The 16,800-nt window shown below is 40.0% G+C and overlaps 1 protein-coding gene across 6 annotated transcripts in view; it reads right to left on the reverse strand.

Annotated features, from left to right (window-relative positions):
* Window positions 1-6,489: 6,489 nt before the first annotated feature.
* ankrd50l (ankyrin repeat domain 50-like) overlaps window positions 6,490-16,800 on the reverse strand; it is a 44,863-nt gene continuing 34,552 nt past the window's right edge. For all 6 annotated transcript variants that reach the window (XM_030125550.1, XM_030125553.1, XM_030125552.1 and 3 more), the window contains exons 3-5: window positions 13,643-13,860; window positions 7,641-11,213; window positions 6,490-7,331 (exon numbers count right to left, since the gene is read on the reverse strand). In XM_030125550.1, the coding sequence (XP_029981410.1) occupies window positions 7,648-11,213; window positions 13,643-13,860 (3,784 nt within the window). In that variant the 3' untranslated portion in view covers window positions 6,490-7,331; window positions 7,641-7,647. The remainder of the gene's footprint in view (window positions 7,332-7,640; window positions 11,214-13,642; window positions 13,861-16,800) is intronic.

The raw sequence follows: 16,800 nt of genomic DNA on the forward strand, positions 1-16,800 counted from the left end.
CTGCTTGTGCTAAACAGTTGTTACATTCTTCTTATTCTTCAGGGTTATACAGCTATATCAGAATACCTGTTGCATATGCTAATGTATGGCAGTGCCACTTTGCCCAAGCTGGAACAGATCAAAAGCTATTTCTTACTGGACTGTCAAGAGATTTTTACATCCACCTCAAGATGAAAATGACGCTATAGCTTTGAAGCGCAAATTACTAAGAGTTGGCGAACAAACACGGTAAGGCAGCAATCATCACACACATGGTTAAAGCTGCAGGAGCTGAAAACAGCAAGGGAAATGCCAGGATTTCAGTCCAAGTCAAATCACTAAACATAAATATGGATGACCTAACAATGTTTCATGCTGCTTTTAAAAGGAGAAGCCACTTTTCTGATCATGTTGAGCAATGGAGTGAAACAGTAGAAATACGTCTAAGGAATTCTCAACAGTGATCTGTAATTACAGCTGTAAACCACATCTCCCTACCTGTCTGAAAATATATGTGATTAAAGTCTGTATCATCCAATAGATTTTCATTTTTTCAGGAGGGTAAGATTCTTGTTTCCTCTTCAACAAGTCAAATTATGACATACTGAAAGGTGATCATGCAAGTTTTGCTCAGTGACACTTAAAAACAAGCAATGCAAGCTTCAAGAACTGAACAGTTTGGAAACAGAACATTTCTGTCCACCTTGGAGCTAGAAGGTCACAAGTCCATTTCCAAGCCAAACAAGGGGAATTTTTTGTGTAGTTTGCCTGTTCTTTACCTTCTCCTTCAGGTTCTCCAGTTATGTTAGGTTTATTCTCCTGTCTTTGCCCCTGACCTCAGTGCTGATGAAGATCTGGAGGTTGGTCTGGAGTTCTTGGAGCCTGTCTCTGTTTCGACAATATATTCTGGCAACATAAAGTTTGATAAAAATGAGCTGGAAAATAAAGCAAATTATACAGTAAAATAATGGTTGTTGCAAGTAAAAGAACATATTATTGTATTTCCATCCTCCTAAACATTGAAAAAGACAGCATTATTGACATGAAGATGCTAGCATGTTGATAACAGCACATAGCTATTTGTCAGCATGGCCATGTCTAATCATGGAAATGTTATATGTTATTAACAAGATGACAGACTTAAGGCAGAGTCCCCCAAGTGGCCACCTGTGGAACTGTAAAAAAAAAAAAAAACAACAACAACTCTGTAGCCACATCAGCCACAATGATGAAGACATCTGTGAAACTGCAGACGTGACATGAATTTGTGTAGGGACAAATTTTTTATGCATCAGAAAGCTGATAATGCTTGTACTAAGTAACTGATTTTACAATTTAGAAACAAATCTGAGGTGTGATTGACTGAACAGGACTAAACTTCATTACACTAGAGGCATTGTACCCGTGGTGCCATTGTGTGTGAAAAGTGCCTATACATTATTGTAAATGGACACAGCAAGAGCAGCAACAATTTTGTAAAAAAAATGTCGTGATGTTATTTGTTCACATTATTTGGGAGTGGATGTTTAAGGAATACTTTCAAGACACAATTATGCATTTAGGCAGTTTGCTTATGTCAGTACCATCAATTTATAGTATATGCAGTGAAATACTGTCTATTTGCATTCTTCAACAAAATTGTTCACAGAGATAAGTATAAGTAAATTTTATAGAAATAATTAGACAGATCTGTTAGTTTACAATTTCAGATTTTCCAAACCGTTTCTATTAATTAGCATCATTTTTGCTTTAAACAGTGATTCATTGACATAGTGATTTGTCATATATTGACAATTGCAGTGTTAACACTTTAATTGTTTCAATTTCATGAACAGCAGCATAACCACTTCCGAAAATGGAGTATGGCGGCAGGGATGAAGAATTCAAAGTAGAGAGAGGCTAAAATCGCCCAGCATACCTCACAACATTTGAATACGGACATAAAATTGTGCCTAGTAGATTGTCAGGTAATGTTTCTATTGATTTGGTGAGTTTGATGGTGATCGGGCCTGTGAAGGCTGAGGAAAATCTGCACAAACGCCCTCCTGTGCTACAACATTGATGGGACACAGAATGTGTATTATATAGTAGGATGTTACATTTGGAGGAGGATAATCACTTGTTGTACTTTCATTCTGGGGTTTTGAAAATGTCTGTGTCACTCAAAACCACCCGGCAAAAAAGACCCAATTACATAAGAAAGTAAGAACATTTCTGATTGGCTACTCTGCCAGGCAATAAAATGAACCCTGAGCAAATCTCTAATCCACCAATGAGAGTACAGCCTCCTGTCACTTGTGAACACCGTCACGGTAGAGTTAACTAAATACAGTAAAAAACCACTTCAGTAAATGTTCATATGTTCTATAGGAGTAGATGTGGTATATTCTAAAAATCTATGACAATAATCTGTGATTGTTACCACACTCCACTGTCTCAGTGTCCATCAGTCCCAGAGGGATAACACAACAAGAAAACTTTGTCCACATGGACATTGGACCTCATAACATGAAATAACATAGATGAATAGTTTTGGCTAAGGTGCCAATGAGCAGCTTTCCAGTGCAATGAATGGCCAGGATTTTCAGGTGTGGAATCCAGCTGTAATGTTAGGTCCATGGTCTGTGTTTAACCTGTGGACCTGGGCCCCTAACGTACTGTAGGACATGCAACCCTGTAGTGCCACATCATGTAATAATGGTACAATATGTAATAATGTAATAATTTCTCACCTCATTATGTAATAATATGCCACATTTTGTAATAAAATTCTTGAACACATTTTGTAATAACCTTTGCTACATTTTGTCAGTCATACTTAATTAGTGCAGCTTTTGTCTCTGGCTTGCAAACACATTCTCCATTATAATGGATAAAGTTACAGTTTGATTTACGTTTGACCACTGAAGCATCCTCTTCGATTTTTAAAAATGAATTCTAATTACGCTGGAAAGCTTAATGTTGTTCTGCTGGTATGATGGTTTTTCCAATTAAGGCATCAATGTCAGTTGTTTTTTGATGATTTATTACATATTGCACCAAATTATTGCATTTTATTTTTTTAAAAAGTGCTACATCCACATTTTGCAATAACTGTTACAATATGTAATAATTTATTACAAAATATGGCAAAGTTTATTAGAAAATGCATTCAAGAATTTAATTACAAAATGCAGCATGTTATAACAAACTATGATGTTATTGCATAATGACATGAAAAATGACTACATTATTACATATTGCACCATTATTACATAATGTGGTGCTACAAACCCTCTTAATAAATAAAAAAAAAGCAATAAAATCTAGGCTTACGCTCACTCAAGAGAGAACCAAGTCAGAGAACCAATTTTTCCCCACAAAACTCCCCCTATTGAATGAAAATGACACCATTATGAACTCTGGATGGTAGTGAGAACATGGACATTTGTAAGATGGTCAATATGAACCAATTTTTTTCTCAATTGGCCTATTATTGCTTGATTTATGTCCAAAAAACAGATTTTAAACTAAAGCGCCCCCATTTGGATGACTTAAAATACTCATAGAGAAGCTGAAATCCATAGGGTTCTTCCACTAGGGGTCCCCTGTGTTGATTATCAAGGGAGAAGAAATCCAACCAAATCTGTGGTGGTTATCGCGTTCACACCAAGGAAATCTGGTGGCAGTGGTCCGGCGGCGGCATTCGAGGTAAAACCATAATATCATCTTTTTTTGTGATTAACCGTTGACTGTAGTCTGCTGTTTGCTCTGGGGATTAAGTGGAGGCAGCTGTGAGAAATGAATGCCAACCTTTTCTGTTAGTCTTAAAAGCAGCACAACTTCGAGGAGAGTGGTCGAGGCTCATATTTACAAAGTTAAGGATACAACATGGTCACATCACCGTGGCAACAGTGCTGACTATTGCACTTAACTAAAGGACACAGAGTGGTTTCTCCCCTCCTAGAGCCTGCCATCTACATTTCAAAAGGCTTTTCCCAAATCCATTATTCATCCTTGTTATACACAGCAGCGATCCACTGTGGGTTACCTATCATTATAGCTGCTTAGCTGTGTGTACAAAGAATAAATGACAGGGACCACAATGTAGTCCAAGGTTATTCTCACTGACGAACGACCTGTAGAGAAACCTTTGTTAGCGGGTGACATGTGGTTAATCATCTAACAGATAAATGTCAATTACAACCCACTCACTTTTTCCAGGGTGAACAAAAAAGAGTAGGTTTGGTTATAATTACTGCATTTTTAGAGTCTGAACTACATAATTGGCTGTGGTTACATGAATATTTAGTAAGACACTGATCCAGTGAGAAGGGTGTTTGATTCAAAGGAGCAAACCACTTAGCTCCAAAATGAAGCCAATGCAAAAGAATCTGAAAAATGTAATACCACTGACAGCCACTGGGGGTGTCCCATAGACTTCCATTCAACTTCTCTCTAAAAAGTTTGATATTCTTTCTTTCTTTTTTTTTTTTTTTTTTTTTTTTTTTCTTACTAGGACTCACTCTGGTCTCATCAGTCTTAATTGGACCTGATGACCTATTGATCCATTTCTACATGAATCAGCTCCATATCCATTTAATCAGATCTCAGGTCAAATAGAAGCGTTGATGGTCTGCCATGTCAGGTCTGTATGACAGCTCTATCACTGCTGCTTTTTTCCCCCTGACAGACAGCTTATGGTTAACCCTGTAAAGCCTGAACCATTAAATCACTGACAGAAAATTCCAGTTCTTCGAAACTGGAGCCTTTACTGGTCCTTCTGAACAACCAGATTTTTTTTTTTTCAGATATCAATTTCCATGTATGAGTTTCAATTTTGTATCACATTTGATACGTCGGGTCTCAATGCTCAAATATTGTTATTTTTATAACAAACAAAAACATTATATAACGCAAACATGGCTAAAATTGGTAATTCCTTTTCAAAACTGCCAAAGTTCTGCCTCCTTCCTCATTAATGACAGTCTTGTAGTGTCACTGGAAAGGCTCTGGTGAATGAATTTCTCCCCCCTGGTGAATTATCCCTTTATTACATGTATCTAATTGTATACATCAGGTTTTTCAAGAAAAAATATCACACTGATCATGTAGAGGGGTTCAAAACTCATGTATCAAATATGATACATTTGGCATTAAAGGGTTATTAGATTCCACTAACAAGACTGTAAATGACTGTTTTCTCAGCGCTTGAAGTTAATGATTTCACCAAGTTAGTAAGATATTGAGCTTAGAAATAGTTCACTACTGGTTCCATAAAGTCAACATAATGATGGCCAAATCACAAACTACTGCCTTCAAAACAGAAGTTCAGAAACCAATGCCTGATTTCACAGTTCTTCTATTCAATTATGTATACTGTTTGTGTTGATTCTTTTCAGAATGTGACATCTATGGTTTAATCAGAGCACAACTTGCACATGTAATTTCTCTGGTTCTGCTGTAAAGGACTGAGACTTACCCAAATATTCTGTGATAAATATATTTAGTTTTTCACTCGTCATTTCATCCAGTCGTTCACCAATCCTTCACTCTTAACATCGCCAACAAGAAACTTTACCAGCTAGTTTTTCTCCAACCATGTTTCTGTCTGTGCCTGAAACTCATCATGTGACCTCATGTTAACACCACATGGGTCAAGTATTAGCCGACAGAGAAAAATGATCCGATCAAGTGTTTATATGGACAGTATTTACATGTCAGTCACATTATCAAAGATTTACACCAACCTTTTTCATTCTGATTGAAATTTTGTTGAGATCAATCTGTTCTGATGGTGTTTACTTGTTGAAATGTCACATCTGCTTGGCACCACATATGGTCTTTAGCATCATTACTAGCTGCCACTAATATTGATACATCGTGTAATATGAAACACAAGTGGAATCATAGCTTTTATAATCTATGATTCGTGGTATGGAGATACCTAAATAAAACTGAAATAAAATAAAATTGAAAATGACTGCCTCACATCCAAATATTAAATACATTGCATTAAAAAACAAGTTTTCAGTTACTTGATCTTTATCAAAGCAATTTTTTTTTCTCATAAGAAGCTCATCATATCATTCGAGACGTTTCACATATTTGATGGATACTGCTCTCAAGTTTGATATTCAACTTTTCATACAGGCCTCGACATTACAAAAAAGAGAATAAATGAATAAATTCTGCATACATTTAATCCAAGCACATCTGTAAATAAGCATATGTAATGAGAACTGGGTATGTTTTCCTTTAAAGTTGGTTTATGGTCTCTGATTTCAGATGTGTGAATTTTTCAATCATTATAGTTAATGTTTCCAGAACTTTTATATCTCTGATACCAAAAATAGTTGCTTGTGTAATCCTGGATGGTCGGCAGTAGCAGCAGCAGTCCGCTGCCACACTTTCATCTCAGTGGGATACAAGCACATCAAAGGTGGCACTGACATTTAGCTTTAAAGTGCATGAAATACAAGTAGTGTGTTCAGTCAGACAGAGCAGAGGTAAACATTGTTTTGGCACTTTTTTTGCCACTTTATTAATAGTTACAATTACAGATTAGTCTGATGAAAAACACAAAAACTAGATAATTATTTAGACCACATTAGGATTTGCAATTATCAACTCTCCCACATCCACCCGCATTTTTAAAAGTCAAATTCTCATTTTATTTCCTGCTTAATCACTGACACACTGAACAAGCCAAGTTTGTCCAGTAAACTTGGCTTGGTTTAATCGTGTATCATAAACTCCCACTTGGCCAGGCTATGGTCGGCATGTCTTTCTTTAGAATGGTTTTGGTTTTCAGCGATGGACCTTTAGGAGTTTATAGGGTAGTAGGATAGTTTATAGCAAATATTAGGCTTCGATAAAAGTCAAGGCCACGAGCTTAAAGCTGTCAAACAATGTTGTTCATCTCTTTAAAAAAAATGTAAAAAATGGAATCTTTACCAGTGAGAAAATAATTTAAAACCTAACCCAAACCTTTTCTACATGAGTGAGAGTTGCTCACTTTAAAGCCATCAGGGTCTTGATAACACCTATGCTGTTCTAGACCCATTCTCAGGGTTTCATGTCATTCATATTAGTGCTAATCAAAATTGCATACACCACAAAAATATTGTCCGAACTGAAAATGATCGGTTATCCTTACGATCCCCAGCTGAAATGAATCAACATGGGTTTGTGTGTGAGAGCCCTGCTCACAAACACAACAGTCAACAGAAAACTGGGAATGTAAAAATGCCTTGGTGTCATTCAGTTCATTGTTCCTCTGGTTCTCAGATGTGGGATTGAGAGAGAGATCACTTCCTGTCATCTGAGCATAGAACGTCATTGTCTTCAGAGAACACTGCCTTTCCCTTGAACTGCAAAAAACAAAGATGTCATCATTAAAACTGAAAACACCGAGACAGCAACAAGAGACAGCAACTTACATTTTGCTACTAAAAAACAATCTGTTTAGGGTGGTATTAATACAATTATTATCTAACTTGCTTTTCTAAAATTGACCAGAAAAGGGAGTCTCTTGTACGTATAACTGTGTTTCTACTGTTCTGAAGTTAAATTAACAAAAAACCCTAAAAACTATACACTAATAATTTCACCACTAAATTTATACTTGAACAAAACATGCATTCAATCAAATGTAACAACACCTAACCACAGTCACTTACTTTAACATCACAGGGGGGTCTCTCTCTTATATAAGGCTGCACTGGTGGGTCCTTCAAACTGAAGTTTAATAGCCTGTTTCAGGTGGAGCTGGGGGTCTGCAGTTGTCATGGCGACCATGGCATCCTCTGGCAAGGCACCACAAGGTGGGAGTGGGTTAAAACTGTAGCAAGGAGATGATAAAATGTTCTTTTGGGGTACAGAATCCCAAGCTTCCCTTTGAAGCTGGCTCTGGAGCCTGTATGGGTAGCCCACCGGGGGACTCTCTCTGTTTCTTACTACTGCTGCTGGACTGTCTTGTCCTGGCATTATCCCAAGGGAAGCCATGACTGAATGCCATTTACCACCTGCATAAGTAGCCCTGTCTGCTTTTATTAAAGTTGAATTTTGTTTGTTAATTTTGTCATGGCATTCAAGACCAGACGGCATGCCTTTCTGTGGCAGGTCGCAGTTGTGCACTATGGCAGTAACTGTGCAAACAGTTGGGGGAGGGCTGCCTTTAGGATGCCTCTGGCTGCTTCCATGGAGGCTGCCAATGCCAATGCTCCCTGGTGGAGGGAGGGTAGAGGGACGGCTACGACTGCGGGGCAGTGAGTGCTGTTGTATTTGCTGGATGAAGCTGAGGCTGTCTGCTGGAACTGTCTGCACCGTTGCCAGTGAGTGGCAGGTAGATGAGGTCTGGGAGCTCTGCATGGAGTGGAATCGTTCAGCAGTTGAGCCAGGAGAAGATAATGAAGAAGATGACGTAGCACCTCCAAATTCACCTCTACCTTCACCTCCATTACACTCCGAAATTCCCAAGGAGGGCTTGTTGGGTTTTGAGGGGGAGACAGTACTGGAGTTAGGCAACAGGCCTAGATATGGCTTGGCTCCATAGCTCTCCAAGAGCCTGATAATGTTAAAGTGCCCATGTTTACTAGCTACTTTGACTGGAGAGCGACCATATTTATCTATGTGGTCTGGATTTGCACCTTTTTTAAGAAGCATTGCAACAATGTTAATGTGTCCCTCCTGCACAGCAATGCTCAGTGCTGTTGCCCCCTGGTTACAAGCCAGGTCTATATTGACACCGCTGGTTTCTAGGAGACGCCATCCCACATCAGCATGCCCTGTCCAAGCTACTGAATGCAATGGTGGCCTCCCCTCTGAATCCTGTGCATTGGGGTTGGCACCATGCTTTAAAAGTAGAGTTACTATGTCTGCACATCCCTGCCAGGAGGCCACATGAAGTGCTGTACGTCCCTCAGAGTCCCGAGACTCCAGAGGCACGCCCCCTTTCTCTATGAGGAGAGTGGCCATCTCAAGACGACTCTCTAGCACCAGAAGATACAGCAGTGGCCTTCCCTCTGCGTCACGGACATCAGTATCAGCCCCTCGCCTCATCAGCAGTTCTGCCACTTCCACATGGCCCTCTAGGAGGGCTGCGCTCAGGGCAGAATGTCCATCATATGCTCTGTGGTCAATGGGAGAACGTCTGTCCAACAGCAGCCTGACAGTGCTCAAGTGACCTTCCTGAGCAGCCAGGATAAGAGGTGTACGTCCTTCAATGTCCATTTCTCCAACACGTGCCATGCTGCCTTGCTCTGTTAAAACTGCACATATGACTCGGTGGCCTTCACAGGCAGCTGCATGCAGTGGTGTCCAGCCCAGGTCATCCTTGTGGTTCTCATCCAGGCCTCGGTCTAGCAGGGCACGAACAACCTCAACACTGCCTCTTGCTGCTGCAAGGCAGAGTGCTGTCCTGCCTTCACAGTCAATGGCATCTACAGCTGCACCCCAGAAGAGCAGCCGTGACACTGTCTTAATCTGGCCCATTGCTGCAGCTGCCAGAAGGGGAGTAACAGCAGCTGCAGCTGAGACATTTCCATTAGGGCCTGCAGTTTCATCTACATCAGCGCCAGCTTCTAAAAGAAGCTCCACTATGTCATCATGGCCCTCATAGGCTGCAAGAAGCAGAGGTGTCATTCCATCATGATCTCTGTGTCCTGGATCTGCTCCACGCTCCAGTAGGAGACATGCTACTTCCCCATAACCTTTGACCCCTGCTGCTGTAGGAACACAGAGGGCAGACACTGACAAAGCAGTGCGCCCATCCCCATCAGCTAAGTTAACTGCTGCATTGTGGTCCAGAAGTATCTCCACAGCTTCATGATGTCCCATATAGGCAGCAGCAATAAGTGGTGTACGGCCCTTACAGTCAGCTTTGTCCACATGAGCTCCATAGTCCAGCAGGGTCAGGACAATTTCATCATGACCCCCCCAGGCTGCAGCTCTGAGAGCAGTCCGGCCTTCACCATCACACCCATCAACATCTGCTCCTGCGTCCAACAGAAGACGTACTGCCTCACTGTGTCCTCCCCAGGATGCAGAGCGTAGTGCTGTCCATCCTTCATTGTCGATGTGTTCCATCATCCTCATCGCAGTTTCTGGCTCCTGGTTCTTGGCCCAGTTTAGCAGCACAGACAGTACTTTTACATGACCCTGCCTGGATGCCAGTGTCAGTGGTGTCTGACCCTGGTGATCGCTTATCAGTGGATCACATCCATGTTTCAGGAGAAGTTCAGTTAGACTTTCAGAACCCTCATGGGCTGTGTTTGCAAGCAAAGTCCGTCCATCTGTAGGACCGACCTGGTTTACAGGAACCCCACTGTCCAGTAGCTTCTTTATAGAAAGTTCTCTTTCAAATTCCTGTTGTAAAGGAGTCACCTCTTCACCTGTACAATGTACTCCAACAGTTTGCCCTGAATCTGGTGAGAAGGCTGCAGATAAGAGTCCACTACTGATTAACAGCTGAAGGACTTCTTCACTGACTAGAACAGGACATTGAGTTAAGGATGAGGAGACAAGACTATTGCAACTAGGAGTAAGAGCTGGTACACCTGCCCAAAGCATCCACAATGCCAATAATGAAGGGTTATTTTTATGGTGACCTGAGCAAACTAAATGTGTTGCTAGCTGGCAGGTGTCCTCAGTGTTTAGATGGGGTCCCTGCAGAGTCAGAGCCATGGCAAGCATGCTGTGACCCTCAGTCCTGCTACACAAGTACTTCTGTGTGCAATATTTCACATCCATTAGCCACTCAGCAAAACTAGCATGAAAAAGTAGTTTGGTGCCCCCAGGGCCGTCGATCAGGAGGGGAGCAAGAGTTCTCAGCTTGTTTTGGAAATCCTGGAGGCTAAGCATGGTGTCATGTGTCCAGGCAGCTGTGAAGATTTGTTGGGGTGTCAGTGGTTTTGGAGCTGCCAACAGGATGTTAAGGAGAGGCCTGACATAGATAAAGATTCCACGGGGGAAAAGTCTCTGACACAGCCAAAGATAGAGGCCGTTCAGAGTCCCAGGGATGTCCCGGATCTCCCGAAGACCCACAAGGGCTGCTGCGACACCGTCCAACACACGCTCGAGGAAGAGAAAGCAGCCGCTGCTCTTGATGTGCAGTAGATTGAGCATGTCAGCTGTGTCAGGGGTTAGCTGACGGCGTAACGCTGCTTCCTCATCCAGCCGGCAGAGGATGTACTGCTGCACGTCATGGACCGGCGGAGGCTTTCGCAGATCATCCAGACAGAGCCTACGAAAACCTACAAGAAAGAGTGACAGTGTTTATTGTATTTTATTGTATTACCTCAGCATAGTTTGGATTTTATACATTGTATATTATGTAGTTTGTTTTTCTCTCCCCCTGTATTATCTACATGGGATACTCCAACATTTAAATGTACTTCAATGGAAAATGAGGCAGATGGCCAAAAGAAGACTAAAATCTTCTTTTCTAAATTCTTTTCACTTGAGTGAACATGATGTAAATAACTTAAACTGCTGCAATGCAAAAACCATCCTTTTCATGTATAATTTGACAAATCATACACAATCCACTGGGGGTTGAATCATTCTGACATTTCTTAAACTATTTTTACTTTTTCTTTTTTTTTTTCAAAATCCAATAATCTGATAAATAATCGAAATAAATAAATAAATAAATGTGCCATTTTGGATCTAAAACTGCCTCTCTATGTCTACAGTCACCACTTAATAAAACTTCAGGGACCTATTTGGTTTATATACTACTATTTTCAGTTAACTTTAAAACGAACACTACTGGGAAATCTCTGCACATCTTTTGAAGATAATGCAGAATAACTTTTAATTAAATGCTTATGGTTATGCTTACAGGCATTGCAATAAGTTTTGTGTTTGAGTTTGTGATTCTCTAATGGATCACACCGAGATTTTCATTTTTACTGCAAATATAAGGCAGTTACAAATATAGGTTAGCGTTCTCCTTGATAATAATAATAATAATCTGTAATGGTCAACTCAAACTGTCCACCCCTGACCAGGCTCAGATAGGAAATGGTGTTGCTGACGAATTCTTATGAATGTAGTTATTGATTGCCCTGTAAATCTGATACAGGAGTCAGTGACTATGTAAGGTTACTTAGTAAGGTTACTTTGCTGGACTCCTAGAATCTAGAGCTGATCTTTGCTGTTTTTGCAAGAGCAGTTTTGACCTTGAGGCTGTGATTCTGATACTAAAAGACTGCAGGCTCCTTTTGCAAGACATCTCTATACTGGAGTTACAATTTCATTTATTGTCAATCAGGCTGACAAGATACTTTCTGTGTAGGTTTCTACGTTTTGTCCCTTGATTGTAGTACATCAGGTTCAACCGGCAATAAAAGTAATGAGTCTATCCTTTGTATTTGACACAATTCTTTCAGGGATGCCCCATCGAGTCAGTGTCATCTACAACTGGATTATCATTAGTGATGATGAAACTGACAATACAGATTTTAAACGTTGCCATGAATGCTGTGAGAACAGTATTAAAAATGAAGAAGAGTAGTCCCAGGACACATCCCTGGGGAAGCTCTAAAGATGATGACATCCCCCCCTTCAGACAAGCAACTGTTCCTGCCTCTCTCCTAGTCTTTAAAAGAAGAAAATCACTGCTTCTGGTTTGTTTTATTTCTTCTTCATAGTCGTTAATTTACAGTGTCTATAGTGGCTTTTCCATTGGATATCTGTGCAAAACTTTACCAATATTTACTAAATGTCAAAAAAACAGAAGTGCGTAATGTCAATTTTTCCATTAAATCACAAATGCGATGATTTGTTTATTTATTATCACAAAACGACATGAGAGGTCATTCCATTAACATGATGACCAACATAAATATCATGCTAATTTACAGATATATTCATTATTATTATATATTACACCTCTATCCCGTACTAAATTTTAAAAAAATATATTCGGTTTCCTGGTGTGTCCACACATACCGCACCATTTTCTTTTAAAACTCTTCTTCTTTGCTTGTTGTAACATCCGTCAACATCGTTTTTTTTTTTTTTTTATTCAAGTGACTAATTGTGGAAAAAGGCCTTTCCATTGCAATATTGTGTGATATTCCAATTGCGCTACACCCGCAAAAACTTTTCATCAAAAAACAAGTTTTGGCAAAATTGTCATTTTTCCATTAGGCAAATTTGCATTTGCAAGTTATATTCATGCAATTTGAGGGTCAATGGAAAAGCGACTATGGTTATTTTCCTCTCAAACCCTACACAAATTTTACGGAAAGACGAACAATAGAATTAAATGAGTCTCTCTGGGTGACACGGTGGTGCAGTGGTTAGCACTTGTGCTGCACAGCAAGAAGGTCCTAGGTTCGATTCCAACACCAGTCAATGGGGGGTGGGACCTTTCTGTGTGGAGTTTGCATGTTCTCCCCATGTCTGCATGGGTTCTCTCTGGGTACTCCAGCTTCCTCCCACCATCCAAAGACATGCACTGATAGGTTAATTGGTTAATCTAAATTGCCCATAGGTGTGAATGTGAGAGTGATTGTTTGTCTCTATATGTTCAGCCCTGTGATGAACTGGCGAAATGTCCAGGGTGTACCCCGCCTTCGCCCCTGTGTAGCTGGGATAGGCTCCAAGCAACCCCCGTGACCCTAGTGAGGATAAAGTGGGTTCCGAAAATGAATGAGTCTTTCTGTCTCTGTACCTGAGAACATCTTGCACACAGTCTTGTTTTGGCGGCGTACAGAGCAGACGAGGAGCAACCAACTGGGTAGCAGGTGCTGATTGGAGGCCAGCAACTCTGCAATAGAGTTCCTACTGATCCCTCCATCACCCGCTCCATGTTCAATGTCCAAGGAGTCCACCACCAGCAACAAGCTCTGGGTCGGGTTGGGAAGGTCCAACAGGGGTCCCAGCACTGCTCTGTATGAGACAGACACAAAAAGACTGAGAGATTAATTTTAAGATGCAAATGCAGAGGGAGTAGGTGGATGAACACTGTAATGTCAAAAAGTGGATGTGGGTGAGAGATGCAGAGAGAGGAAAATCAATTACAAGAAAGAATATGAAAGACTCTGAGCACTTTTATATAGAGTGGAGAGAATAATAGACAGACGAGTTCAAGAGATCAACCCTGTGCATAAAAAGTCAGTGACTTTGAATAAAAGAAAGCAATCACCATGCAAGGAGCTATTCTAGGTAGACTTGCACTGATTACAATTTTTGGGCAGATCCCAATATCTGATTTGTAGGGTGCTTGGACGGCCGATACCGATTTTGGCCCATCCCGATCTCATTTTTTCCAAACACAGCACACAAGACATTGCAATGTAACTTTTGCATTAGAACATTTATTTTAAAAATAGAAGAAAAGTGTGCAAAAAGGAGCCAGGTTTTCTGTATGAAAACAGGTGCATTGATTGAAACACCTGTTTTTTTAGTGAGTCCTGTATCGTACCAGCAGCTGAAAATTATCATATTTAAAGGAAAATTATCAAACACACCCAATTTTTATAATTATGTAGCTCAGACCATCTGCTTTAGTAACATATTATCATAAACCGTATACATTACATGCTGCAACCCAGTTTTACTTTTAAATAAACTAACAAAACCTTGGAAAAAAGCGAGTGTCTGTACATATGTACAAGTGTATGTACACAGGATGAACCCCTGCACTGAATGGACCAGATTAACACCATTTATACATTCACAACTTCTACATGCTTCGGGCTGAATCAAGGTCCTGCCTCACGAGTAGAAAAGATGAATAAAAGTTTCACTTTCCCTTTGTATGGTCGTATGGTGTGCACATACTCAGTGTGAAGGCTCTCACAGAGTCAGGTGTACTGACCGCGGACGTTTGAGGTTTCATAGTCGAGGGTTACTGATTTCACATTTAAAACAGGTCAATGTGAAGACTTCCCGCTGAGCAGTCTATTGTGTGACACTGAGTACGTACGCTGAGTCCACGTGGTTGTAAAAATTGAGCTTTGTGTGGATGACCGTTTTGGGTCCACATTGAGTCCGCCTCGAGTCCGCATGGATGTCCATGGAGTCAAGTACGCCTGACTCTGCGGGGGCCTTGAGGTACGTATGGCACGGAACAAGCCCCCCCATTGTAATCCCCCCCCCCCCCCCCCCCTGTTGCTGTCTGTGTCAGTGACATGTGCCGCCTTCACATTCCTGATTGCTGCCTGATATATGACTGTCTGGAAATGGCCCCGGGTCTGGCTTTGCAGTGCGGCAGGAATTTGACCTGTGCTCAGAGTCGGTCAATTTCAGACTGACTGGCCGGTTGCGGGTCATGGCTGATCACGTAAAAATTGCCCAGTTTCCGAGCATGGCAGATTAATTGGTGCAAGTTTAATTCTGGGATACTCTACATTGCTGAAGTTTAGCTGAGCTTTTGTGGGATGTTTTGATGTTTTCATTGGCACATAATTAATCTCAACATATTTACTGACCAATCACATCCTTCGAGAAAAAAAGGCCACTCTGTGCTTTCACTGGCTTTTCTTCATAATGTGTTTTGCATAAATTTATATTAATTTGTATTAGGGGTGAAAAGATTCCTCGAGTTATTCAAGTAACTCGATTACAAAAAACGATTGAGGAATTTATATATACAACATATAAAGGATAAATACAAGGAAAAATTAAAAACAAAATGCATGAGTCGTGAGTATTGCTATATACTAGGCACTATTTATAAAAGAAAAACGTATTTATTTAACAAAAAATGATTGGAATCCTCTTTCAACTCAACTAAAAGATAGCATACATGAACAAAAGGTAGAATATATTTCATTCCAAAATACGGGTAGTCTGGAGTTATAATTTCACGCCTTTGCTAAAAATAAATAAATAAATAAATAAATAAATCACGTTTCCAGTACACTAATAATGGCATCAAGAACAAAATGGGAACCGTGTTTTTATAGAAGAGTCTAATAATGGACAGAAAAGCATTTTCATAGAACATTAGAATATTGCAGTGACGTTGACCATTGGCCTTCTGGATCAAGCCATTATTTTTTCCTATTTACATGTATGGAATTATGTCATAATAAGTAAATGAACTTCTCAAAAAGTTCAATTTGAAGTAGCATCAGGCTACTGTAACCCAAGAGCATGAAGGAGGACACAGTGAGAGAGATGATGCTATTTACAAAAACCCCTCCAGAGAAAATGGAATGGTTGGAACTTGCTCCTAGTGGGTTCAATACTGTTATGTAACACAGCTTGCGAGTCGATATTATATTAGCCTGTGTATTTATTAAAGAAGCAGCATGGCCCTCACCTACTGTTCTAAATATGTTCCCCTTTATTTAGCAAGAAAACGCATCAACAGCTTGTTACATACTTGCTGCTGAGAAAAGGTGTAGAAGAGCTAGAGCTGCAATGGTTAAATACTGACTAACCAAGTGGTGTCAAACTCATTTTCTTTCAGGGGCCACATTCAGCCTAATTTGACCTCCGGTGGGTTGGACCAGTCAAATAATACCATAATAGCCTATAAATAATGACAACTCCAAATTTTTTATATGCAAAAAATAACATTAAATTAGGAAAACATTTACGTTTTACAAATTATCCAAAACAAAAAAGATGTGAATAACTTGAAAAAACTGAAATTTCTGAAGAAAAATAAGAAGAAATAATAATAAGAAAAATTTGATCCATATTATGCCTCAACTTATGATTTATATATGTGCATTACAGATCAGATCTACCATGACACAAAACAGGCAGAATATTGTTAAAATTGCATTTATTTTTCTTTATACATTTCAGGTTGTTCATATTTGTACAGGTTATTGACGTTTTATTATTAAAGGATATCAGAATTTAATATTCTTT

The sequence above is a fragment of the Sphaeramia orbicularis genome, chromosome 21 (genome assembly GCF_902148855.1).
Source record: "Sphaeramia orbicularis chromosome 21, fSphaOr1.1, whole genome shotgun sequence".
Taxonomy (NCBI): Eukaryota; Metazoa; Chordata; class Actinopteri; order Kurtiformes; family Apogonidae; genus Sphaeramia; species Sphaeramia orbicularis.